The 27,055-nt window shown below is 41.7% G+C and overlaps 1 protein-coding gene across 5 annotated transcripts in view; it reads left to right on the top strand.

Moving 5' to 3' along the window:
• The window catches only part of XPO4 (exportin 4), a 102,137-nt gene that overhangs the window by 42,094 nt on the left and 32,988 nt on the right, over nucleotides 1-27,055 (top strand). For all 5 annotated transcript variants that reach the window (XM_067713794.1, XM_067713798.1, XM_067713796.1 and 2 more), the window contains 3 exons: nucleotides 9,560-9,672; nucleotides 13,887-14,044; nucleotides 14,274-14,448. In XM_067713794.1, the coding sequence (XP_067569895.1) occupies nucleotides 9,560-9,672; nucleotides 13,887-14,044; nucleotides 14,274-14,448 (446 nt within the window). The remainder of the gene's footprint in view (nucleotides 1-9,559; nucleotides 9,673-13,886; nucleotides 14,045-14,273; nucleotides 14,449-27,055) is intronic.

Raw genomic sequence — 27,055 nt, forward strand, 5'->3', positions numbered from 1 at the left:
CACCCTACCAGAGGGGGGCTTTTTTTTTATAATGGAAGAACCTGTATTGACACATCATTGTCCCCAAAGTCCGTAGTTTACATTAGGGGTCACTCTTGGTGTTCTGTAGGTTTGGACAAATGTACAATGACATGTATCCACGTTGCTGTCTCACATAGAGTAGTTTCACTGCCCTGCAAGTCCTTTGCGATCCACCTGTTCACCCCTTCCTCTCCCCGTACGCTAGGGACCCGCTGATCTGTTCACTGTCTCCACAGTTGTGCCTTTTCCAGAACGCCATGTGGTTGGGATCATACAGTGTGTAGCCTTTTCAGATGGGCTTTCCCCGAGTCACATGCAATTAAGGTTCCTCCATGCTCCTCCATGGCTGATAGCTGATTTCTTTATATCGCTGATTAATATTCCACTGTCTGGATGACAGTGGACTCAGCCATTCCACCAATGAAGGACAGCTTGGTTGCTTCCAAGTTTTGGCAGTTATGAATAAACATGTGTGTGCAGGTTTTTGTGTGGATATAAAATTTCAGCTCCTTTTGGTAAATTCCAAGGAGTGCAATTGCTGGATTGTTTGGTGGGGGGGTATGTTTAGTAAGAAACTGCTAAACTGTCTTCTGAAGTGGCTGCACCAGTCTGTGTTCCCACCGGCAGTGAGGGAGCGCTCCTGCTGCTCTACACCCTCAGCAGCGTTTGGTGTTCTGGATTTGAACCTTTCTCCTAGGGGTGGGGTGGTATCTCATTGTTTTGCTTTGCATTTCCCTAAAGACCATGTGATGTTGAACATCTTTTCATGTGCTTATTTGACACCTGTATGTCTTCTTTGGTGAGGTGTCTGTTAAGGACCTGGGTCCATTTTTAACCAGATGGTTTGTTTTCTTATTGTTAAATTTTAAGAGTTCTTTTTATATGTTGGATAATAGTCTTTTATCAGAGATGTCTTTTGTACATATTTCCTCCCAGTCTGTGGCTTATTGTCTTATTCTCTTGACAGTGTCTTTCACAGAGCAGAGGTGTTTAATTTTAGTGAAGTCCAGCTTATCAATTCTTTCTTTCATGGATCATGCCTTGTTATTTTGCTAAAAAGTCATTGCCAAACCCAAGGTCATCTAGATTTTCTCCTATGTTATCTTTTAGGAATTTTACGGGTTTTTGTTTTTTTGACCACGCTGTGTGTCATGTAGGATCTTAGTTCCCCGACCGGGGGCCAAACCCGCACCCCCTGCATTGGAAGCATGGAGTTGTAACCATTGGACTACCTTACAGTTACACATTTTACATTTAGGTCTTACAGTTACACATTTTACGTTTAGGTCTATGATCCAGTTTGAGTTGATTTTTGTGAAAGGCGTAAGGTCTATCTGTATCTTGATTCTTTTTTTTTTTTTGGTATGTGGATGTCCAGTAGTTAAGTACCATTTGTTGAAGACTTTTTTTGGCTCCATTGCAGTTTACTACTTTGTTAAAGATCATTTGACTTCACGTATGTAGGTCTGTTTCTGGTTTCTGTATTCTGTGCCGTTGATCTATTTATTCTTTCTCCAATACCATACTGTCTCGCTTATTGTAGATTTATAGTAAGTTGAGTTGTGTCAGTTCTCTGACTTTGTTCTTGTCCTTAAGGTCACAAAGATTTAGTCCTATATTTTCTTCTAAGAGTTTTATGTGGGTCTGTCATATGGTAGGTCTGTGATCCATTGTACGTTTTGTGGAGATATAAGGTATAACAGGATCCTGTTGTTCCTGCATCATTTGTTGAAAAAGGTATTTTTTTTCCGGTCGAATTGTTTTGGCCCCCTTGTATAAAATCACCTGGCTGTAAATGTGACAGTATTTCAAGATTATTTAGTCTTCTCTCTGTCTCTTTCATATCCATTTGAAGTTTAGGATCAGTTTATCAATTTCTGCAAAAAAGGCAGCTGGGATTTTGATAGGGATTATGTTGAATCTGTAGGTCAGTTCGAGGAGAACTGCCATGTTAACAAATGGCAGAATATTAAGTTTTCCAATGCATGAACATGGGATGTCTTTCCATTTTTTTAGATCTTTAGTTTCTTTCAACACTGTTTTATAGTTTTCAGAGTAGAAGTTTGAACTTCTTCTGTTAAATTTATTCTGAGTATTTTATTTTTTAATTCAATTATAAATGGAGTTGATTTTACAGTTATTTTTGTGTTCATAGTGGTGTATAGAAAAACAAATTCTTGTATATTGATCTTGTACCATGTAGCTTTGCTGAACTTATTTTTTAGTTCAAATAGTATTTTTCTGGATTTTCTGTGTATATGTCTTCTGCAAACCTTTTTTTGGGGGGTGGGGGCAGTGCCATGCAGCATACGGGATCTTAGTTCCCCCACCAGAGATGGAACCCGTGCTCCATGCGTTGGGAGCGTGGGGTCTTAACCACTGGACCGCCAGGGAAGTCCTTGCAAACCATTATTTTTCTTAAAGGATTATTACATGTAGGTTTTATACATGTAGAAGATGATTTAGGAAAGCATCCTCCACTCCAGGCCTGGTGCAAAGTCTATAGCTCCTGGGCTTTGGCAGGTGTTAAAATCATCTCCTGGCCCAGTGAGCTAATTGCTCTGGCCATTCTGCCCTGGTCTTACTGTCTTGAAAGATCTGAGATGAAATCCACCTGCTTTTCATTCTGTTTTAGATTATTATTGTGTAAAGAAAGTACCCTAGTCCTAGGATCCTCTGTTATACCACCACCCCATTTACAAATGGGCGCTAGGATTCTGGATGGTCTGGTTTCTACCTTTCTCTCTGAACTCTCTTTGTCCTCTTTCTGTTGGTGCTGCACCCACAGGCCAAGTTTCCTTCTGCCCTGGCACCTTTGCAGGTGAACTTTTCCCTTGCCTCCTAGTTGTGCCTCCATCATTCACTCCAGACCAGGTCAGGTTTCTTTTGATGTGGCTTTTTTTTTTTTTTTTTAATTTACATTTTTGGCTGCGTTGGGTCTTTGTTGCTGCGTGTGGGCTTTCTCTAGTTGCGGCGAGCAGGGGCTACTCTTGGTTGTGGTGCACGGGCTTCTCATTGCGGTGGCTTCTCTTGTTGTGGAGCACGGGCTGTAGGCGCGTGGGCTCAGTAGTTGTAGCTCGCAGACTCTAGAGCGCAGGCTCAGTAGTCGTGGCGCACGGACCCAGTTGCTCCGTGGCATGTGGGATCTTCCCGGACCAGGGCTCGAACCCGTGTCCCCTGCATTGGCAGGCGGATTCTTAACCACTGCACCACCAGGGAAGCCCCTGCTGCGGCTCCTGATATGCATGTTATACACACTTCTCTCCCATTTAGCCCACTTGTCCATTGTAATTTTCCTTTTGTTAGCCTGCTGGAGCAGTACCTGTTTACTGCTTGTCTGGAGGCTCAGGAAAGCACAGGCCGTGTTTTGTCCACTGTGTTGTCCACACTGTGCAGTATCTAGCATGTAGTAACAGATGCCTAACAAATAGATATGTTTTAGTTATTGAGACAAGGTGATTCAGAAGTAGTGTCTCCGTTCTTGGCTGTCTGTTCATGCTGCTCGTATTGTTTAGCCATTAGCTCACCTAGCGTCCGTAAATGCTTCGGGGTTTTGGCAATGCTAATCATAAATGACAATATCGTTTTGTAATAAGAATGCTTGGCAGGTATGTTTGGTATGTTGGCTTCAGTAATAATTCTTTTTTTAGTTTGGTTACACTGCCTTTTATTGGTATTCTATTTTTGTGTATCTGATTTGGTTTTGGTAAAAATTTTTTCAACTCAAGCTCTTGGGGAAAGCTAACTAGATCATAAAATAGTAACGGGACACAGAAGCTTTCACCTAAATTAGGATTTCCAGTAAAGCCAACGTTACTATTTGGAGGCAAGGCTTTGGAAAACATTCAGGTGAGGTCAGTTCTCCTTTATTTCAAAGGACTTTGGTTACTTGGACTAAGTGCTATGTGAGACCGGGCTCAGTGGTTCCGTGCTGTGCCAGAAATAGCAGTTTTTGTTGTTAGAAAAGTTAGTAGTGACAGAGATTAAAAATATAAGAAGAAAAGCTGGGCTTCCCCTTGCTTCTGAAATTTTGTTTTACTAATGAGGTGGGATAAAAAGAAGATGGGAAGATGGGGAAATTAAAGTGTTCCTTTTGTAAAATGTCCATTGTCGCTACCAAATCTTCCTGTATTGTGAAGTTCTTGTAAGAATAGGCAGTGGGGATTTTCAGACTTTCCACGCTTGCCTGAGGGTAATTTGTAGCTGTTGTGTGCCTCTTCTGTCGTTTTACTGTCGGTCACCACCACAAGATGACCCCCATACAGAAGGTGTTCATAGATGGACTAGACCTCATTTGCATGTGGAAGGCCCGGTGTGTTTCAGAGGTGACCACCCCCCTTCTGTTAAGAGCATGCACTTACAGGTCACACTGTGTGGTTGACACAGAAGACTTTGTGGGTTTATCCAGTGGCAGTCGTGGCCGCTGCGGCTGAGCTCTGTCCTCCTGGCTCCTCAGGTGTGTGTGGTGCTGGCCGGCGTGTCCAGGGCAGGGCAGGTGCTGCGTGTCTGTGCCTCTGGTTTCTCAGGAGCGGGTGAGCTTCCCCAGCAGAGAGCTTTAGAGCTCGGTAGGATGGCCGTGGGAGAAGGGCCAGGAGACGGAGAGTTAATTCTTCAGTGTGTGTGCGAGGTTGAGTTGACTTCCAGCTGTGACTGATTTCCAGGGGACTGAGAGCACAGAGGTCAGAAGACGGGCTGGGTTTTCGGACTTCAGAATTGCAGCCTTGCTCACAGACGGGCTTGTACGGTGTCCAGTGACAGGAGAGTCCTTGTATGGTAGCTCCTGGTTCTCGAAGTGGTGAAAACACGGCAAGGTGAAGTGATGTTGATGCGATGACAGATTTTTAAAAAGACATAGGATTATTAAAGGCTGAAAGCAGCGCTCTATGGCTGTCACGTGGGTTGAATTTTATTTGATCACAAAATGAATGATTCTGATACAAAATATAAATTACCTGAGTTTAGTATTTATTTTAGAAAAATATGTAAAGCCATAGCCCCAGAAAATTCTTGGTTTAAAATCTGATTTGAATTTTGGTAAATAATTGCTATTTAATGGTATCAATCTGGTGTGACTCATATGTCTCCTAAAATCTAACAAGCATATAATAAATGATCAATTAGTAAATAATCACTTCACTGTCAGACTTCTCTTTTATTGGTAATATATTTGGATAAAAATAAAGCAATATAATGTTGATATTATGACATGGCTGTTAAAGTAGTTCTGTGAACTGGAACTTCTGCAGCTTTTAAGTAGGAACCTGCTGCTTTATTAAAACTGTTAGAGACTTGCTTTGTATAACAATGTTTTGGGAAAAGTTATTTTTGGATATCAGGAAGAGAGAAACATGATTAACATTTGTATATGATAGTCTAGGCTTGGAGAGAATTATAGGTTATTAAACAAGAACTTGAAAAAAATAAAGATTTTTGAGAAGGAATAAAGGAAGACGCAAAACTAGGAAAGAAGGAGGAAATACTGCTTGATTTAAATTTTAAATCATTAAAAAAATATTGTCTTAAGAGGAGAAGTGATAGAATTTTAGTGATGGTCTTCTCCTTGTTGTTCTTAAAGTATTCTACATTAAGAATTATCTGGGGAGAAGTGGTATTTTGGGGTCACTTATACACAGATACAGAAATAGTTGGTAATACCAAATTAAAAGTTGAATTGAATGTGCAGAAACGGTCCAGATCTGCATGTGAAAGTCTGTTCACACTGTGATAAGCTTCTAACTAGCTTTTTAATTGAAAAGTAGTGCATGCGCCTTCTTAATAACAGTATTTCAGGCAACACAGAAGGGCCCTTATTCCCTCCTCTTTACAGGCAGCGCCTTCAGCAGATTCACAGTCCAGTGTGCTGACTACAACGTGTATTTCTTGTTCGAATAGCACTGTTCTTAAAAATTTGTTCCATTCATTACTGTACTGTTCTTTTTGCTGTTTTTATGTTAAGTTTGTATTAAAATGCTTTTGAAGATAATTACATGTTCTTTTCGTAGAGAGAGAGAGATTATTTATAACTAAGTCATACGGTTGTGTCTCACTGTACACACTGGAGCATGTGTTCATTCTTATTATGAACAACTGGTACCGGGTGGCAGTGCTAGGCTGGCTGGTAAAAGGGAAGGTGGGTTAGTCTGCAGTGCTGTAGGGTAACTCTTCAAAGAACAGTTAGTGTGGCCTCTGTGCCAGGAGCGCTACCAGTGAGCTTTCTTAATAGGAGGCAAATGTCATGGCAGAGGTAAAGATCCTTTCCAGGTTTGGAGTTAAAAATAAAACTCACATGGAACTTTAAAATAATTATTGGAGAAAAGTATTTTATGATTGTGTCAGATATTAAAGTCTCAGATCTCCTTGTGCTGTGGGCAACATGCAAGGAATGACAATTCTAAAACCATGCTGGTCGTCAGCTTTTTAAGAACATTTGGCCATACAGACTGGGCCCTGGGAATAGTGTGTTTAAAACAGGCCAAGATCAAGAGAAGCTAACATCAGGATTAAAATAAATAAATAAAAGATTTGAGGATTATTTTGCACCTGATGTTTAGGTGAGCAATTGCATTTAATTCCATCTCATAGCTGGAAAAAAGACTTCTCTCAAACTTACATCCTTCTGTTTCCTCTTAATGTAAGTAACTGATATCTACAAGTATTTATGGAGTGTCCACATTTTGTAATTGAATGAAAGATAGCAAAGAGATCTTGGTCTAGGTCTCATTTCCTTTTGTAATATTTATTAATCTTTGACGTTAATCAACTCTCACTTGCTAAAGGACCTGGACAACCCCCTGTTGTTTTGTAACTGGCAGTCTTGGTCAGTTGCAGGGCTCTTCACTCACTTGAAACGAGCTTTTCCACATTTCCAAGACTAGCAAAGTCCATAAACACCACTCTTTGCGTCCGCCCCCAGCGCCCCTCCTCTGTGTTGGGCCTCTGAGGGGCCTCCGCTGCTCCTCACCTGAGGGCTGCGTGCATTTGCTCTGCCCAGGTGGCTGTGCGAATGAGACCCAGGACAGGTGGCCTGACCGTTTCATTACGGTTCAGTGACTCTGTCTCACATCCCACCTAAGGTAAAAGTAAAATCATGACACCGTTAGTGAGCAGATAAAGTATTAAGACATTCTGTTATTTTCCTCATGGAAAGTGTTTAGTGATGATACACATATTTTGTTTGTTAGATTTGGGTGTCTGACACATAAAGTTTCTTACCATTTTAATGTCAGATTGCAGCTCCTTAAAAAATGTAACTAGATTGTCATAATTTGTGCATCTTTGTTCAATGTAGAACTCAATATAAGTATTTAATAAATACTTTTCATTACTGAACAATTTATATACCAAAAAATTGCCTTTTAATTGAAAAAATAGGACACTGAAAATTAAGGGAATTAACCTGGAAAAGAAGTGGAATATTTTTTATGAAGTACAAAAACTTTGTCTTACTCTCAGGTGCTTTATTTCATGTGCTTGAGCCTCCTTGTTTTTTGGTTTTGTTTTTTTTTGCAGTACACGGACCTCTCACTGTTGTGGCCTCTCCCGTTGCGGAGCACAGGCTCCGGACGCGCAGGCTCAGCAGCCATGGCTCACGGGCCCAGCCGCTCCGCGGCATGTGGGATCCTCCCGAACCGGGGGACGAACCCGTGTCCCCTGCATTGGCAGGCGGATTCTCAACCACTGCGCTACCAGGGAAGCCCGAGCCTCCTTGTTTTATGTCCCAACTTTTACTGTGGAAAATTCCAAAGGTGCACAAAAATAGAATACAGCTTCACCAGCTGTAAGTTTTATTTCCTCTCTGCTCTTCCAGCCCCAGATTATTGTGAAGCACATCCCAGACATCAGATTTCACCCACCACCGTTTCAGTTTGCTTCTCTAAAGGATAATCAAGCCCCCGTTTTTAGATAACACATGGAAAGACCTAGTGTTTAGCTGTTGTGTTCTCTTCTGGGTGAGAGCCCAGTACTAACAATCTCACACCAGCTAGGTGCCTCGCGAGAAGATGAAGTCGTTCTAGAAGCTACGGACACACCAGTGGCTCTGGGTCAGGAGGCCCCGCGCTGCTGCTGTTTCAGAGTCCGGCAGCTCCTTCCTTTTGGCCCCAGTTCTCCCTGCCCTCCACAAGGGGGCAGACAGAGGAAGAGAAAAGTGAGATTTAAACGAACCTGGTTTGAGTTTCACTTTTATTCAGCAATTAAGTGCAATCACAGAACATTTCTGGAGTGATTGTTCAGAAACAAGCAATGGCTTCTTTTCTGAAAGAACTCTTGGTGCCCCTCCTTGCTCTTCACACACAAAATAATATTAGTTATTTTAAAAGAGGGTTAAACAAAAATCTTTTTAAAAAATTTCCATAGCGTTGCCTTTAATTTTCTCTGTTAATGATTTGGGCTTTAATGAACATGTAGAATTTGAACTTATATCTAATTTTTGCAAACCGTAGTTTGGATAACTTGTTGAAATTTCTCATTGGGTGATGAGAATGGTCTGGCTCAGGGGTCCCCAACCTTTTTGGCACCGGGGACCGGTTTCATGGAAGACGGTTTTTCCACGGGCGGGGCGGGGGGCGTGTTTCAGGCGGTGATGCGAGCGAGCGATGGCGGGGTTGGGGGGGGTAGCGGCAGAGGAAGCTTCACGTGCTCGCCCACCGCTCACCTTCTGCCGTGTGGCCCGTTTCCTAACAGGCCGCGGGGCTGATGCTGGACCTCGGCTCGGGGGTTGGGGACCCCTGGTCTAGTTGGGCATTTGATGAGCGTGGAAGGGGCGTAACGCTGTCTGTGCCCAGACAGGTTTCTCCTTTCCTGAAACCTCAGTTACCGTGTCTGTGTCCCTGAATGAGTTATGTTCACAAACACCTGCAGGTGTATTTTATGGTTACTCTCTGTGTGGTAGAGACGGTGTTCTGTTTGAAGCAGCTTGACAGTGAACACCTGAACATCATAAGCGTTGCTTTTTAGCCTGGGATAGAGTTTTATGTAAAGTGATAATTATCTTTGTGTGGAGTTGATGATCTGATGTTTGGAAGTTCTTCTTCTTCGGTAGGATGTGTATTTGCTCCTCCTTTACTCTTTTTGTGTCCCAGTAAGTGTATTTCTTTTGGGAAAATGCTATTTTTCCAAGCAGACTGTATGAAACTCACATTTTGTGTAAGTGGTTTTAGCTGCTGTAAGATATTGGGGGACATGATGGGATCAACATGTAGAAATGGGTTCTTTTCTTGCATGTGTTTTGGCATCTGTTTTGCGTTAGTGTTTCTCCTCCTGTTGCCACCACTCAGATCACCTGTGCTCAGACTTTATGTACCCCTGCAGCATGATATATAATTATGATGAAACTGTTACCTACATTCCTCTAGCATTCTTTTTTCCAGCACTTAATGCCTTTTATTCCTTAGCTTCAGGCGTGAATTATGTAGCATATGTGAAGAGGCTTAACCTGTTTCCATTACATTCTTTCTGGATGGCTCCGTTATATTTAGGGTATACTTACATCTTAGACAAAGTGGGAATGTTATTGTGGTTGACCTTGACCCCAGCTAACTGGGAAGACATTATATAGCCATGTTTGAGTCCTCGCAAAATGTGCTCCTGAAGCCCACGGAGTCCTGGCGGGAGGCCCTTCTGGACAGCAGGGTCATGGAGCTTTTCTTTACCGTAAGTCCTGCTCTCCCTCGCCACAGGGAAGCCACAGAAAAGTGCCACGGGAAGAATGCGTGCTTTTGTATCTTTTTTAAGTAAATCAAGACAGATTGCTTTTCTCCTCCAAAGCCTTCTCTCCTGATCAGTATATTTGCTTAAACAAAGATTATATAGAAATGTTTTTGCTGGTTTATTAAAATGTTATATAATTATGAAGGGTTTAACGTCGTAGAGCTCAAGCTTTTTGGTCTCAGGGCCTCTTTACGCTCTTAAAAATCATCGACGACCCCGAAGGGCTTTTGTTTATGTGGGTTATAGCTATTAGTGTTTACCATGTTAAAAATTCAAACTGAGAACTTTAAAAAATAATTTATTAATTCACTTAAAAATAGCAATACCAAACCACTACATATTAACGTAAATAACATTTCAGTGAACAAATAGCTATGTTTTTTAAAACAAGCAGACAGAAAGTTTAGTGAGAAGAGTGGCATTGTTGACATTTTTGCAGACCTCTCCAATGTCTGGTGTCACAGAAGACAGCCAGGCCCTCTCATCTGCTGCTGCGTTCACTCAGTTGCAGTGTTCTACAGTCACGTAGAACGTGGGTGTGTGACGGTAGGAATGGAAAAGGCGAACACTGCCTCAGTGGTATTATGAGAGTAGTTTTGACCTTACAGACAACCTGACAGGGTGTCAGGAACCTTTGGGGACCCCTGGGCCGCACTTTGAGAAGTGCTGTTCTAGAGCAGTACACTTGTTGTGTACTGATGAGCAGCCGTGGGTTAAGTTAGAGTTACTGAATACCAGTTTATTTCAGCTGTAACTTTCAAATACCAGGAAGTTAGGAATGTGCTCCAGTCAAAAGCTGGAGAAAATATGGAAAATACGTGTGTGTGTAGTATGTGTGTGTGTGTTTTGGATACAGGTTTGCAGATGTAGGGCAAGCATGCAAGTTAGTTAGGTATAATGACTAGGGCAAAAGTCCAAATAAAGACCAATTAAAAAGAAAAAAGAAAGCTATTTTGCTAAATCCCAACCATTAATTATAGTTTACCTTTTCATGTGTTTTAAAGGTACTATTCACGAGCCTTACAAATTTCACCCCTAGGTGTACATAAAAATATTTTTCTATAGAAATGTTTAGACTGAGTATTACCTTGCATTTTCTTCTTTAAATCCGAGAAATGATGGCTAAAAACGTTATCAGTATCAAAGATAATTGTAACTACATTTTAACATTCTGTTGCCTGCCTCTGGCAGAAATTGTTTTGATGTGTATCCAAGTTCAGTTCTCTGTGTTATTCATTTGACTGAAATTGGATCCCGTTCCAGCAGTTTCTGAAAAGGTGAAAAACTTGCTGGCAGTGCTGGAAACAGCTCCCCTGTCTGAACAGCTGTCTGGATGCGGTAGACAGCTGCTCCTGTCAGCTGGGAGCCTCCACATGCAGATAACTTCTGCATCTGAAAGTTAACCCCTTTCACCTTGTGATTTTAACAGTTTTGTGTTTGTGGCCTATTACTTTTTCATGTATGCACTTATGAACAATTTTAATTTTGTTATTTGTTAGAAAAATGTCAGTGACTAATCTTTTCATTCATTTTTTTTAAGTTTATTTTCAGTTATGTGAATTCATTGCCTATTTGAAGCAGTTTTCCACTGCATGTCACTTTTTCTCTAGATCTGAATCGCTGCACTTATGTGTACTGTGTCGTGGCCTCGAGACCCAGCTGTGACCCATCTGGGTTCAGGAGACCTTAGATGGCCTTCTGCCCCCTACAAGTTCACAAGCTTCTCCAGTTTTCTTCTTTCCATTAGGTGTTGGAGAAACCACTCTCCTTAGTTTTTCCTTTTTGACATATTCTTCCTGATCTCATTTATGGTCTCTTCTTACTCTGCTCGTTGGATAAATACTGGTGTTCCTATCTCAGTTCTCAGCTTTGCTGACTGTGTACGTGTTCCTTGGGCTTCTTTTTCCACTCGTAGCTCACCGAGCGACACTTCTGCACCAAGGACTCCTCGTCTGTATTCAGCACAGGCTGCTCCTGTGTCCCAGAGCCTCGTAATCCTTGCGCTGGGCGCTTTAACTTGGATGCCCGAAGTCGTCTCGGATTCAGTGTGTTCCCATAGGACTCAGCGTCTTACTAACGTACTTTTCTTTATTCCTTGTCCGTATTTCTTGTCTTGCTTCTCCAGTCACCTCCCTGGGTCTTCCGCTAGACTTTGCTTTTCTTTATCCCTCTGCTTTTCCCTATTCAGGTGGTGAATTCAGGTTTTAATTTGTGTAACATGGTTCAGATATGGTAGAATTCCTTTGTAATGGAAGAGAGCAAGAATCTACCATGTTACGTAAGAATCAGCCATTGATTTATCATGTTTTATGTGGTTCATATTTTAGGAAACATAAGTGTGCCCAGTAAAGTCAGGCTCTGAGGACAGTTTCTTATTTTTATTTAATTTAATTACATAATCCATGTTGGCTGTTTCTTTTGCTTCCTCATGTCTGGACCAGGATTGAGCAACCATTTGGCTGTGTGGGTGGAGAAGCAGCCCTCTGTGGTCCCAGGTTGCGTTGTCTCTGTCATGTTTAAATGTTGATAAGGTTAAAAAAACAAGGTGACAGAAATGTAGGCACAGTTTTCAGATAAGGAACTTCAGAATAAGCTGTGTTCAGAAGTTCTTGAATAGAATGGATATATGGATTTGTGATTGTACTTTAAATTTACTATATATAAAACTTAGAATGTATTTTGAAAAACCCTTGTGTTGTTCTAGACCAGGGATTGGCTGGGTAGAATATTAGGCTTTGCAGGTCATTAGTTCTCTGAGGCAGCTTCAGCTCTGGCCTCCCAGTACAAGCAGTTACAGCAAAACTTCACTGATGGCTGTTACAACGTGAATTTTGTATAATTTTCACATGTCTTGAAATATTATTCTTTGGTTTTGTTTTTCCCAACCACATAAAAGGGTAAAAACCATTCTTACCTCACAGGCCGCACAAAAGCAGGCAGGAGGCCAGGTCTGGCCTGTGGGCTGTGGTTTGACAACCCCTTTTCTAAACCCCTTTCAGCATGTCAGTAGATAAATTAACTTTGTAACTTAACAGCGAGTTTTTAATATTTTAAATTTCTTAGAACCTTAAGCAGTTCAGGAATTAAAGATTAATGGAATCAACCAGTGAATTAAGGGTTTATGAGTATTCACTGTGTCCCCGCACTGTACCAGTGAATAGTTGGGAAGCATCCTAACTTCAAGTAATTTATAAATGATTGCAGAGTCAGAGTGAAATAACCTGACACAGATAGAGAATAAATGTTTAAATTGTGTGACACTCAGAAAGCACAGAGATTTGTGTAGGGAAAGAGGGGCTGGAAAATTCAAATCCTTGTGGAAAGTGGAAAGTGGCCACAGTAAATGTGGTGGATTAAGATAAACAATTACCTGTGATTTCTCTGCTAAAAATATTTTCCTTGTCTGTTTTAATTATGTAAGTCTGAGGATATTAATGACACTGTAAAATTAGGGAGCAGTATTTTGGGAGTGTTTCCTTCATCAGAACACTGTATGCCAGGTGTTTCACCTCAGTATTGCAGCATTGAAATAAATTCTACGTGAGGTTTAAAGTGAATTTAAATATAATTTAGGTAAAATTTAAACATTTAAAAAATTTATTAATAGCAATGATATAGGATAAAAAGAGATTCAAATAAATTGTAGGCAATATCAGAGTTGATGAAACACCATGTTAATATATTGTTTGAATGAGTGAATTTCTAGGAATTGGGGGGCATGCTGGTTTTGCGAGTGTGTAACTGTCTGCTTCCAGCGAAGCAGCATCTATATGCTCTTGCCCGAACTTTGCTGACTTTAGCAAGAAGCTGCAGCGGGGCATAGTTAGCATAATACAGATGACTGTCGTTGCTGCTGTTTTTAGAAAAAGCAGTATGTCTGACTGGCCGGCATCTGTTTCTTTGTCATAACACGCCGGAGACAGTTCAGTTTTCAAAATGTAGGTAGCTCTCCACTGACAATTAATTGGTATGTTTAAAATCATGGCCTATAACATAAAATGGACTGAGGGACAATTTTCAAATTTAGTTTAACTCGGGAATTAGTTGTCTAGAAATGCTCAGCTACAGTGAATTTTTCTCTCACCTCGTTTGGCACGATAGACACGTGACCCTTACAAAAGAATTTATGTTTATGGATTAGCGATTCTTTCTAACAGGTACATCGAAAAATCAGAGAAGATTCCGACATGGCACAAGACTCCCTGCAGTGCCTCGCCCAGTTAGCTTCTCTTCACGGACCCATCTTCCCCGACGAAGGGTCCCAAGTGGATTATCTCGCACACTTCATTGAGGGCTTACTGAATACCATCAATGGGTAGGTATCCTGGCCCTTAGAACCAAAAAGGAGCTTCAGTTCTTCCTCACGATTAACAGTGGAGGAAAAAAGAAACTAGCGATTCCCTGCTTTTATATTTTAGAGGAGAGTTACATGTGTCAGTTGAAATGAGTACACAGAGACGTGCCTTTGAAAATGAATGGGTGCATGTTTGGAAACGAGTTACCTCTGCTCCACTTAACGCTGATGCTCATGCCTTGGGTTGTAGAATTGAGATAGAAGATTCTGAAGCTGTGGGGATCTCCAGCATCATCAGCAACCTGATAACTGTGTTCCCTCGCAACGTCTTAACCGCCATTCCAAGCGAGCTCTTCTCGTCCTTTGTGAGCTGCCTGACACACCTCACGTGCTCTTTCGGGCGCAGTGCTGCACTGGAGGAGGTGGTGAGTGGCTCCGACTGAACCGCGCTATCTCGCAGGGGGACCTGCTCTGCCTCTGAGGCGTGTCTCATGGCCGCTAATTGTTTTAGAGGAGTGCGTGTTTGTTTATATGTGCAAATCATTTGGCAGTCTGTGCTTGGGAACATGACTTCTTAAAAATTTGTGGAAAATCACTTTAGTAGACTAAATTTTATTTGTCTCAAGATTTTATTTTATTTTATTTTATATTTTTAAAAAATTTTTGGCTGCGTTGGGTCTTAGTTGCTGCATGCGGGCTTTCTCTAGTTGCGGCGAGTGGGGGCTACACTGTGTTGCGGTGTGCGGGCTTCTCATTGCGGTGGCTTCTCTTGTTGAGGAGCACGGGCTCTAGGCGCGCGGGCTCAGTAGTTGTGGCTTGAGGGCTCTTAGAGCGCAGGCTCAGTAGTTGTGGCGCACGGGCTTATTTGCTCTGCAGCATGTGGGATCCTCTTGGACCAGGGCTCGAACCCGAGACCCCTGCATTGGTAGGCAGATCCTTAACCACTGTGCCACCAGGGAAGTCCCTGGTCTCCAGATTTTAAGTTGAGATAATTTAGTACCTGAAAGTAGGAAATGGAATGAAATGTTTTTATTAAAAACTATGTTGAAAGCCATTTTAATAATAAACTCTTTAAGTTCAAGGGGTGCTAGGAACTTTATGGTATGGTTGTGATTGTGTATAATTTTAAGTGTTTTTTGAGAATTTAGAAATCTTGGGCTTATCTGGAAATTATGTAAATATAATTTAGTTCAAATAATTGTAACCCTGCTTATTTTGATTAATTTTTTTGGTGTTTTTTTATGGTTTTAATAATATATCTTGGTAAATTTTAATTTGCATTAAAATTAAGACCAATTCCTGTAGTAAAGATGTTTTTTGGTACAGATTTTTAAATGCTTATCTTCCACATTTTATATTTAATTTGGAAAACTCGTACTAAACTCCTTGACAACACAGCTGTGTTTATAACAGTTACTGGGAATAACTACGTTAATCTTGGGAAGTAATTGATTTTTTCCCTACCAAGTAGTTATTAAATTGTTGAAACTAATTGTTTTTTTAATGAAATGTAGATTCTTTTCAAAGATTGTAAGGGTAAAAAGAATACTTGTAGACCTCTGATAGAATTTCATGTTAAGTCCGAGCGGTTGTTTTGTTGGGGGTTTGGCAACATGTGTGGGAGTGATTTGTGCCCCTTCAGAGGTGTCAGAGCACGAAGAACTCAGGAATGACTGTGTTCACAACAGTGGGCGCCCCAGTGGTTTGACGGGAAAGGAACCAGGCCAGGAAGTTATTTATGTGTTGGAAAGTGTCGGTCATGGAGGAATAGAAGTTTACGGGCCTCATATGTGAGGTCTGAATTTCTAGGGAGAAAAATCATGTACTAAGCATGGGAGCAGAGGGAAATTTTAAGTATTTAAGCTGTACTCAAACTCTTTTCAAATGACCACAAATTCTGAATCACTCGGGTTTCACGTAACATCCCCCTTTCCCCCACCCCCTCCCCCTTGGTTAAATGGCACGTTGATCACATGTTTAGAAACACAGCTGCCTTTTATTATAGTTTGTTTGTGGGTTAAGGATGCTTCTAGAGGAATTGCTGGAAGATTTGTAACATTCTTGGCTTGCACATTTGAGGTTTAGAATTTATTTATTTTGCCTAGGGGACTAACAACTTGGAAAACAATTTTTCTGCCAAGGTTTGACCTAGAAGTGTTGGGACACAGGGAGCCTGGATGCGCTTTCGGAGAGTAGATGTTTAATTGTGCTTCACAGGGAGGCATGCACTGTACCTAATGGGCCTCATTCAGGAAAACGGCTATTTCTTTTCCTTTCTTTTAATTGGTCGATTTCTTTTAATCTGTTTATGACATTTAAAAAATGGTGTTAGAAACAGTTGGTTACCCATTGAAACAGGCAGAGGGAATAGATTTGTCTGATGCTTTTGCATGACTCATAGCAGCCAGATTGGCGAGGGTTGGTGAAGTCGAGGGCTAACGGGGGTCCCTGCACGATGAGTTACCAGAAGACTAAGCGAATCCTAAATGTATCTCAGCCGCATGGGGTTTTCATTCTGGCTGTGTGAGGTGGGGGCGGGGCCTGGGGAGTGGGCGGCGGGGCGGCGAGGTGTAGGGACAGACCCAGCCCGGCTGCGGTGGAGCTTCTGGGACGCAGGGCAGGGCACCTCGTGCACAATACATAGTTGTTGACCTAAGATGGCAAAAGGTATAAAGAAATGAGCTTACACGTAAAAATCGAAAAGTTGAGGCATATTAAAAAAACTGCTTTGGGGAGTCATGCGTGGTGAGAAAGATCAGGAACTTTTGAGGGAGACACTGCGGCGTGAGCCAGAAGGAGTCCTCAGCTGCAGGGCCTTGGGCAGGTTGCTTCTCCTTCTGTGAGCACGTTTCCGTGCGGTGTAGTTAGGATGCTGGTCTCTTCTGATGTTTCGTGGGGTGGATTAATGTGAAAGTGCCCCTACGGTGTGCACAATAAAATGTGGAATTATAATGATACAAATGAACCTTTATAATGGGCTTTACTAACAGCCGTATTATGTGTGCTGTCCTATGAGTAAGACCAGATCTTGAGTTTTGTTGTTTCATGCAAATCAGTAATATTATTTGTTTATTTTTTAAAATGTTGTCTTTTGTGATTTGCTCTCAAATTATATCTTTTTATTTTTTTGCAGTACGCGGGCCTCTCACTGCCGTGGCCTCTCCCGCCGCGGAGCACAGGCTCCGGACGCACAGGCCCAGCGGCCACGGCTCACGGGCCCAGCCGCTCTGCGGCACGTGGGACCCCCCCAAGACCGGGGCACGAACCCGTGTCCCCCTCATCGGCAGGTGGACTCTCAACCACTGTGCCAGCAGGGAAGCCCTGTATCTCTTTTTTAAAACACAAATTTATTTATTTATTTATTTTTGGCTGTGTTGGGTCTTCGTTGCTGTGCATGGGCTTCTCATTGCAGTGGCTTCTCTTGTGGTGGAGCATGGGCTTCAGTAGTTGCAGCACGCAGGCTCAGTAGTTGTGGCACATGGGCTTAGTTGCTCCGTGGCATGTGGGATCTTCCCGGACCAGGGCTCGAACCCGCGTCCCCTGCATTGGCAGGCAGATTCTTAACCACTGTGCCACCAGGAAAGCCCCAAATCAATAATTTTAATATTAGGTTTTTAAAAACAATTTTAATCTTGTGAAATGTTTTGTTTTTCTTTAATATTGAAAGAGTTTCTTTTCCCAGTAGGAAAACAGATTCAGCAAAACACTTTTCTTGTTTTTTTAGTTGTGCTCAGGAAGGAAGGTTTTATTTTTATTTTTAACATGTATTTATTTATTTATTAACATATTTGTTGGAGTATAATTGCTTTACAGTGGTGTGTTAGTTGCTGCTGTATAACACAGTGAATCAGCTATACATATACATATATCCCCATATCTCCTCCCTCTTGCGTCTCCCTCCCACCCTCCCTATCCCACCCCTCTAGGTGGTCGCAGAGCACCAAGCTGACCTCCCTGTGCTATGTGGCTGCTTCCCACTAGCTATCTGTTTTACATTTGGTAGTGTGTATATGTCCATGCCACTCTCTCACTTCGTCCCAGCTTACCCTTTCCCCTCCCCGTGTCCTCAAGTCCATTCTCTACGTCTGAGTCTTTATTCCTGTCCTGCTCCTAGGTTCATCAGAACCAATTTTTTTTTAAGATTCCATATATATGTGTTAGCATATGGTATTTGCTTTTCTCTTTATGACTTCACTCTGTATGACAGACTCTAGGTCCATCCACCTCACTACAAATAACTCAATTTCGTTTCTTTTTATGGCTGAGTAATAGTCCATTGCATATATGTGCCACATCTTCTTTATCCATTCATCTGTCGATGGCCACTTAGGTTGCTTCCATGTCCTGCCTATTGTAAATAGTGCTGCAATGAACATCGTGGTACCCAGCAATACACTTTTGTTTTACTGTGGTATTTTTTCAAAACTATATTTATTTAGGAATACATATAGATTGTCTCTTGTTTTAGGAACTCGTGTCTTAGATGGTGATTATGTTTCTGTAGCAAGAATTTAAAAAAGCAACTTCATGGGAAGAAAAATTCTTGATACTAACATGTATTCTTGAACTATGTTCTTGTTTGGTGGTTGTAGCGTGTGTATGAAGAGAGGCTGTTATTTATGACTGCCCTCAACTTGCAGTGAACTTGAAAGTCTCTGCTCAAAAAGAGCAACTCCAGTCTTCAGCCACTTTATTCTGTTGGCTGTTAAAATTTTTAGGTGTTGGGCTTCCGTGGTGGCGCAGTGGTTGAGAGTCCGCCTGCCGATGCAGGGGACATGGGTTTGTGCCCTGGTCCGGGAAGATCCCACATGCCGCGGAGCGGCTAGATCCGTGAGCCATGGCCGCTGAGCCTGCGTGTCCAGAGCCTGTGCTCCGCAACGGGAGAGGCCACAACAGTGAGAGGCCCACGTACAGCAAAAAAAAAAAAAAAAAAAAAAAATTTCTTGGTGTTACTTGAGGCTTCCTGAAGCCAAGAATTTTTTCGTTGCACCCGAGAAATCAAATTTTTGTCTATTGCTAGACTGGAGAAGTGAGATGGATTATAAGATGAAATTATTGCCTTAAAAATTAAAATCCTAACAAAATAATTGTTCATATTATTATGTCAACTATTTTATAAAATGTCTATAATACTAGTATATGCATTTGAATTGATTCAGTGAAATTTGAAGAGAATATGGCTTGAACTCTAGACTCTCATTTGTTTCTTGGTTTCTTTTGTCGGTTAAGTTCAGCCCCCAGTAGGTTCATCAGCCAGAAGCCACATAACATGTTAACTGAACAGAGCAACCGTCATGGTCCTTAAACTTTGAAGTGTGTTTGTGTGTTTGTGTGTGTGTGTGTGTGTGTGTGTACGTGCGCATGAGGGCTGTGGGTTGGATATGTAAGGCAGGTGGGAGGTGATGGTAGTAAACTTTGCAAAGGAAGAACTTCATATTTAATTTTAGTACATTTGTTCCCTAACCTCAAGACCAGCAGGCCAAGGTAGAAGAAGAAAAATCTTGATAAAGTTGTTGGGAAGTCCATTATAGAATGTAATGCAGTAAAATAATTTTGCAGTTCCTTAGGTGAGTGAGTGCATTTAAAGTTCAGCATTCTTAACTCAAAATCTAGTTTCTCCAGCTCGATGGATAATTACTCTGTGGAGAGGAGGTGTGGTGAAAGAAATGCATTGAAGCCAAGTTACAAATGGAGAGGTGGGAAGCAGGAATTTGGGGGTATTTCAGGGATAAGAGGGAATAACTTACTGTCTGGAATGGTGATGTCAGTACAACACAAATGTGTGGTCGACCCTGCACCTTAACTCCCGGGGGAAGGGATGGTTTGAGAAGCTGTGCCAACCTCCCTACCCAGCATTCTGCTGGCCGGGGAGGAATGAATGGATGATAGTCCAGACGGCGACCCAGCTGTCCAGCTGCGCTGTGTGCACTCATTTCCTCTGCTTGTTGATCAAAGAAGAATTAAATGAGATGCATGAGTAGCCTTGCACATTTAAAGTATGCTTCTTTTTAATCCTAACAGTGGCTTTACCTCTGTTCAGGATATTTGAAAGAAAATTGGTTACTATTACAACTTAAATACAGATTCTTATTGAAAGAAATCCTTAAAATAATCTCTATGTTTCATTTAATTCTGGTTGGGTCGTAATGTTGCCATGCAGTGTTTCCTAACTTGGATATGAGTCAGCCCTGATTTTTCAGTCTGCTTCCAGTCCTAGCACAGAACCAATGTTTGTTTTTACAGAATTCTTGCACTTGAGATAGAATGTAGTGGATTTAGATTAAAGCTTATTTATCGTCATAACTGTGGTTTCATATAGTAACCTTTGTATTGCTTACAAGACTAGCATTAGAAACATAACCAGAGCTAATGGGCCAGGGTTTTGAAAATGGACGCTAGAATGAGGTGGAAGAAGAGATGGCCCTCCTACCTCAGGTAAGGCAGGTGAGTCCCAGCAGTGCCGGCCCCTTGGAGTACTGCTGAGTCAGTTCAGTTCCGTGAATATTTACCCATCACCTACATGTGCCAGGGACTGTGTTTGATAAATATACGTTCTTTAGCATTAAGAATTTGGAAATACATATATGTTTCCAAAAGGAAGAAGTTACGTTAATCTAGGAGTGTAACATTTAAAAACTCTCTGAAAATTACACCTTGGACTCCTGGTGCGTTTGTGGGGAGTCGATTTTTTTACGTGATCTATTTATAGGATTCTTCTAGCAGCTGCACTGCTTGTCCACTAAGTCAATTTCTCTTGGGGGATTTCAGAAGCCAGGAATACTGTCAGCTGCATAGGTAGTCTGGAGTCAAATTAATTCTGTGCTGTCAGGACTGGCTATGGAAAAAAAATGAGAGAATGAATTAATTTCTTTTGCATTTGACATTCAAAGACTTCTAAATTCTTTTTAAAATGGAGAGCTCATGATCTGTTTGTGACATTTCTGCGATTTTTCTCTGTATTGCCATTGTTGCTTTCTATGATGCTACACTAGGAAGGAATATTTATAGCAGATGAGTAGCAGCATGAACTATTATAATTCAGTCTTTAATCTTTCATGTGCCCTTTCTTATTGTTTTACACCATGCAGTACATGTATTATTTGACCTGTCATTGGACTTGGGGGTTATGGCTATGCCTGTAAATTTTAAACTTACTGTGAAATATTCTGTTCACATAAAGTAAAAGCTTTATACATATATATATAAACATTTGTAAAGAAAAATAAAATGAACAACTGTCTGCCAGCCATGCAGATTAAGAAACAGTATATTGATAGGACCTTTTCCCCCTTCATTTACCTGGAGTTTCCCCGTCTGTTGTTATAAGCACAGTTTATGTTGTGCAGACTTATTTCTGCCAGTTGATTTTGTATCATGTTTGCAAATGAGCGCTGCCAGGGAACCCCTGGCCAGTGCTGTTGGCTCCTTTCCCACCCTCTGCGACCTCTGACTGTTCCGTTTGCTTTCGTTCCCAAGTCCTTATGAGAGCAGTAGAGCAGCCCCAGGCTCTAAATAGGGAACACCGAGTTAAACAGGGCTATTCCTCAGAAATGAAACATTCCATGTGAGAGCTAATGGTCCACACCCACCTTATTGCAATTTTTATGTCTATGAATCATAATGCTTTTCTTTTTTGTTAATAAATAAGTAAATTAATTTATTATTATTATTTTTTGGCTGTGCTGGGTCCTCGTTGCTGCGCGCGGGCTTTCTCTAGTTGCGGCGAGGGGGGGCTACTCTTTGTTGTGGTGCGCAGGCTTCTCATTGCGGTGGCTTCTCTTGTTGTGGAGCATGGGCTCTAGGCGCACGGGCTTCAATAGTTGTGGCTCGTGGGCTCAGTAGTTGTGGCTTGTGGGCTCTAGAGCGCAGGCTCCGTAGTTGTGGTGCACGGGCTTAGTTGCTCCGCGGCATGTGGGATCTTCCCGGACCAGGGCTCGAACCCCTGTCCCCTGCATTGGCAGGCGGACTCTTAACCACTGCGCCACCAGGGAAGCCCCTATGGATCAGAATGCTTTTCTTAACTGACTCATGTAACTTATGTTTACATATGAAGATAGCACTCAGGGTCAAAGAAAGAGCTTTCCGATTTCATGGAGATGATTTGGAGTTGTCACGTTGGTTATTTGCTCTTTGTAGAAGAAAAGCTATTGGAGTTCTTTGCAGCATAACAGATATTAGAACTACTGTAGCACAGGATTTATCATGTATACTTTTACAGTATCTAACATTAGGGACACATGCATACACTTAATTTTTTTAGAGCAGTTTTAGATTCACAGCAAAATTGAGTGAAAATACAGAGTTCCCATCCCTGCCCCAATACACCCAGCCCCCCGCCATCAGCATCCCTACCAGAGAGTGCATGTGTTACACCTGATGAACCTGCACCGAGGCCGTCATCATCCTGAGCCCATGGTCTACATCAGAGTTCACTCTTTGTGTTGTACACTCTGTGGGTTTGGACAAATGTGCAGGGATGTGTAGCCACCGTTACAGTCTCATGCAGGCTAGTGTCACTGCCCTGAAAATCCCCTGAGCTCTGCTCTTCACACCCCCACCCAGCCCCTGGCAACCACGGATCCTTTTATTGTCTCCATAGTTTGGCCTTTTCCAAAATGCTGTATAGTTGGAATCGTACAGTAATGTTAGATTTTAATCTGAAGTTCACATCATTGTTAAAAGGCGGAGCAGTTCCACATACTGAAAGTTGTCTTTCCCAAGCTTCATTTGCCAGCATGTCCAGAGACAAAATGAACTGCTGCTTCTATATGTCCAAATACTCACCAGACGCAAAAGCAGATTTCTTTCTGCGGCTGAAGAGCTGCAGGTTCACCTCCAGTACACTTGCAGGTTAATTATGGACGTTGACATGTCAGTGCTGATAGCATGTTTTGATTACCTTCTCCACCCTCCGTTCCCAAATGGGGAAAAGTGGAGTCAAGTCGCCTCCTAAGCTCTGCGCCCCTCTCCAAAGCCCTCCTGGCAGCAGGCCCGAGACACCCCAGGCACGAGCAGAGTGTCTGGCTTGGGCCCTCGTCATCTTGGGGCACGTGCTCCAGCTTGGCGGCTGGGTCTTGGCCAGAGGGGCTGTGGAGCAGGGCCAAGGTATTAGGAAAAACCACTCGGCTGGGTTTCAGTTCTCTGTGATTAGCCTGAAAGATTTAGCTGCCAATTGTCATCAGCCAAATTGCTCACACTTTGCCTGATGAGTTACTTGTATTGGTTTCCAAGTGGAACAGAGGCCCTGTACAAGTTTGCAGTTCTTATTTTAAATCACCATCCAGTGATAGGGGCTCTGATGGTCCGCTGTGATCTTCTGTTTTGTCTAATATCAGGGCTCTATGGGAGGAATTATGGAATGCTCTTCCAATAGTAAAAGGCTTATAAGGCTTTCCCATTTTATTTGTACTTTTCTGTATCTGAATGATTACACCATGATAAGCATGCATTGTATATGTGCTAGGGAACAACAGAGAGAGTTCTTAGAATTGCCTACTGCTTCCTTCTGAGCGGTGGGGTCAGAGGATGCTGTTCCTCTTAAGATATGTTCCCAGTCTGTTTATTTTGGCAACATAAACTGTTAAGACTTAACAAATGATTTCTGCAAAGCACATGCTTTAAGTATGCAGAAACGGTCTTACTCATCTCCTGCTCCGGTACTTAGCTGGCATTAGTGATTTCTGCTGCAGGCACACACCAGCTGCTGCAGCGACCAGATGGGCACTTACCTGGCCTTTTGTTTAAATTTTTTTTAACATCTTTATTGGAGTATAATTGCTTTACAGTGGTGTGTTAACTTCTGCTTTATAACAAAGTGAATCAACTATACATATACATACATCCCCATATCTCCTCCCTCTTGCGTCTCCCTCCCACCCTCCCTATCCCACCCCTCTAGGTGGTCGCAGAGCACCAAGCTGATCTCCCTGTGCTATGTGGATGCTTCCCACTAGCTATCTGTTTTACATTTGGTAGTGTGTATATGTCCATGCCTCTCTCTCACTTCGTCCCAGCTTACCCTTCCCTCTCCCTGTGTTCTCAAGTCCAACCTCTGTGTCTGTGTCTTTATTCCTCTCCTGCCCCTAGGTTCTTCAGAACCGTTTTTTTTTAGGATTCCATATATATGTGTTAACATACGGTATTTGTTTTTCTCTTTCTGACTTACCTCACTCTGTATGACAGACTCTGGGTCCATCCACCTCACTACAAATAACTCAATTTCGTTTCTTTTTATGACTGAGTAATATTCCATTGTATATATGTGCCACATCTTCTTTATCCATTCATCTGTCGATGGCCACTTAGGTTGCTTCCACATCGTGTCTGTTGTAAGTACTGCTGCAGTGAATATTGTGATACATGTCTCTTTTTGAATTGTGCTTTTCTCAGGGTATATGCCCAGTAGTGGGATTGCTGGGTCGTATGGTAGTTCTATTTTTAGTTTTTTACGGAACCTCCATACTGTTCTCCATAGTGGCTATATCAATTTACATTCCCACCAACAGTGCAAGAGGGTTCCCTTTCTCCACACCCTCTCCAGCATTTATTGTTTGTAGATTTTTTGATGGTGGCCATTCTGACTGGTGTGAGGTGATACCTCATTGTAGTTTTGATTTGCATTTCTCTAATGATTAGTGATGTTGAGCATCCTTTCATGTGTTTGCTGGGGAATATGTATATCTTCTTTGGAGAAACGAGGTCTTCTGCTAAGTTTTGGATTGGGTTGTTTGTTTTTTTGATATTGAGCTTGCATGAGCTGCTTGTATGTTTTGGAGATTAATCCTTTGTCAGTTGCTTCATTTACAAATATTTTATCCCTTCATCTTGTTTATGGTTTCCTTTGCTGTGCAAAAGCTTTTAAGTTTCATTAGGTCCCATTTGTTTATTTTTGTTTTTATTTCCGTTTCTCTAGGAGGTGGGTCAAAAATGATCTTGCTGTGATTTATGTCATAGAGCGTTCTGCCTATGTTTTCCTCTAAGAGTTTTATAGTTTCTGGCCTTACATTTATTTTTTTAAAGTAAATTTACTTATGTATTTATGTATGTATTTATTTATATATATATATTTATTTATTGTCTGAGTTGGGTCTTTGTTGCTGTGTGCGGGCTTTCTCTAGTTGCGGTGAGCAGGGGCTGCTCTTCGTTGCGGTGCATGGGCTTCTCGTTGTGGTGGCTTCTCTTGTTGCGGAGCAGAGGCTCTAGGCGCGCGGGCTTCAGTTGTCGTGGCACGCAGGCTTCAGTAGTTGTGCCATACGGGCTCTAGAGCGCAGGCTCAGTAGTTGTGGTGCACGGGCTTAGTTGCTTCGTTCCCTGTGGGATCTTCCCAGACCAGGGCTCGAACCCGTGTCCCCAGCATTGGCAGGCGGATTCTTAACCACTGCACCACCAGGAAAGCCCTGGCCTTACATTTAGGTCTTCAATCCATTTTGAGTTTATTTTTGTGTACAGTGTTAGGGAGTGTTCTAATTTCATTCTTGTACATGTAGCTGTCCAGTTTTCCCAGCACCACTTATTGAAGAGGCTGTCTTTTCTCCATTGCATATCCTTGCCTCCTTTATCAAAGATAAGGTGACCATATGTGCGTGGGTTTATCTCTGGGCTTTCTATCCTGTTACATTGATCTATATTTCTGTTTTTGTGCCAGTACCATACCATCTTGATTACTGTAGCTTTGTAGTGTAGTCTGAAGTCTAGGAGCCTGATTCGTCCAGCTCCGTTTTTCTTTCTCAAGATTGCTTTGGCTGTTTGGGGTCTTTTGTGTTTCCATGCAAATTGTGAAGTTTTTTGTTCTAGTTCTGTGAAAAATGCCATTGGTAGTTTGATAGGGATTGCATTGAATCTGTAGATTGCTTTGGGTAGTAGAGTCATTTTCACAATGTTGATTCTTCCAATCCAAGAACATGGTATATCTCTCCATCTCCTTGTATCGTCTTTAATTTCTTTCATCAGTGTCTTATATTTTTCTGCATACAGGTCTTTTGTCTCCTTAGGTAGGTTTATTCCTAAGTATTTTACTCTTTTTGTTGCAGTGGTAAATGGGAGTGTTTCCTTAATTTCTCTTTCAGATTTTTCATCATCAGTGTATAGGAATACAAGAGATTTTTGTGCATTAATTTTGTATCCTGCTACTTTACCAAATTCATTGAGTAGCTCTAGTAGTTTTCTGGTAGCTTCTTTAGGATTCTCTGTGTATAGTATTATGTCATCTGGAAACAGTGACAGTTTTACTACTTCTTTTACGATTTGGGGTCCTTTTATTTCTTTTTCTTCTCTGAATGCTGTGGCTAAAGCTTCCAAAACTATGTTGAATAATAGTGGTGAGAGTGGGCAACCTTGTCTTGTTCCTGATCTTAGAGGAAGTGGTTTTAGTTTTTTACCATTGAGACTGATGTTGGCTGTGGGTTTGTCATATATGGCCTTTATTATGTTGAGGTAGGTTACCTCTGTGCCTTCTTTCTGGAGAGTTTTTATCAAAAATGGGTGTTGAGTTTTGTCGAAAGCTTTTTCTGCATCTGTTGAGATTATCATATTGTTTTTATTCTTCAATTTGTTAATGTGTTGTATCACATTGATTGATTTGTGTATACTGAAGAATCCTTGCATTCCTGAGATAAACCCCACTTGATCATGGTGTATGATCCTTTTAATGTGCTGTTAGATTCTGTTTGCTGGTATTTTGTTGAGGATTTATGCATCTGTGTTCATCAGTGATATTGGCCTGTAGTTTTCTTTCTTTGTGACATCTTTGTCTGGTTTTGGTATCAGGGTGATGGTGGACTCGTAGAATGAGTTTGGGAGTGTTCTTCCCTCTGCTATATTTTGGAAGAGCTTGAGAAGGATAGGTGTTAATAGAATTTGCTTGTGAAGCCATCTGGTCCTGGACTTTTGTTTGAATTTCAGTGCTTGTGATTGTTCTGTTTATATTTTCTATTTCTTCCTGGTTCAGTCTCAGAAGGTTGTGCTTTTCTAAGAATTTGTCCATTTCTTCCAGGTTGTCCATTTTATTGGCATATAGTTGCTTGTAGTAATCTC

This window comes from Pseudorca crassidens, chromosome 18 (assembly GCF_039906515.1).
Source record: "Pseudorca crassidens isolate mPseCra1 chromosome 18, mPseCra1.hap1, whole genome shotgun sequence".
Classification (NCBI taxonomy): domain Eukaryota; kingdom Metazoa; phylum Chordata; class Mammalia; order Artiodactyla; family Delphinidae; genus Pseudorca; species Pseudorca crassidens.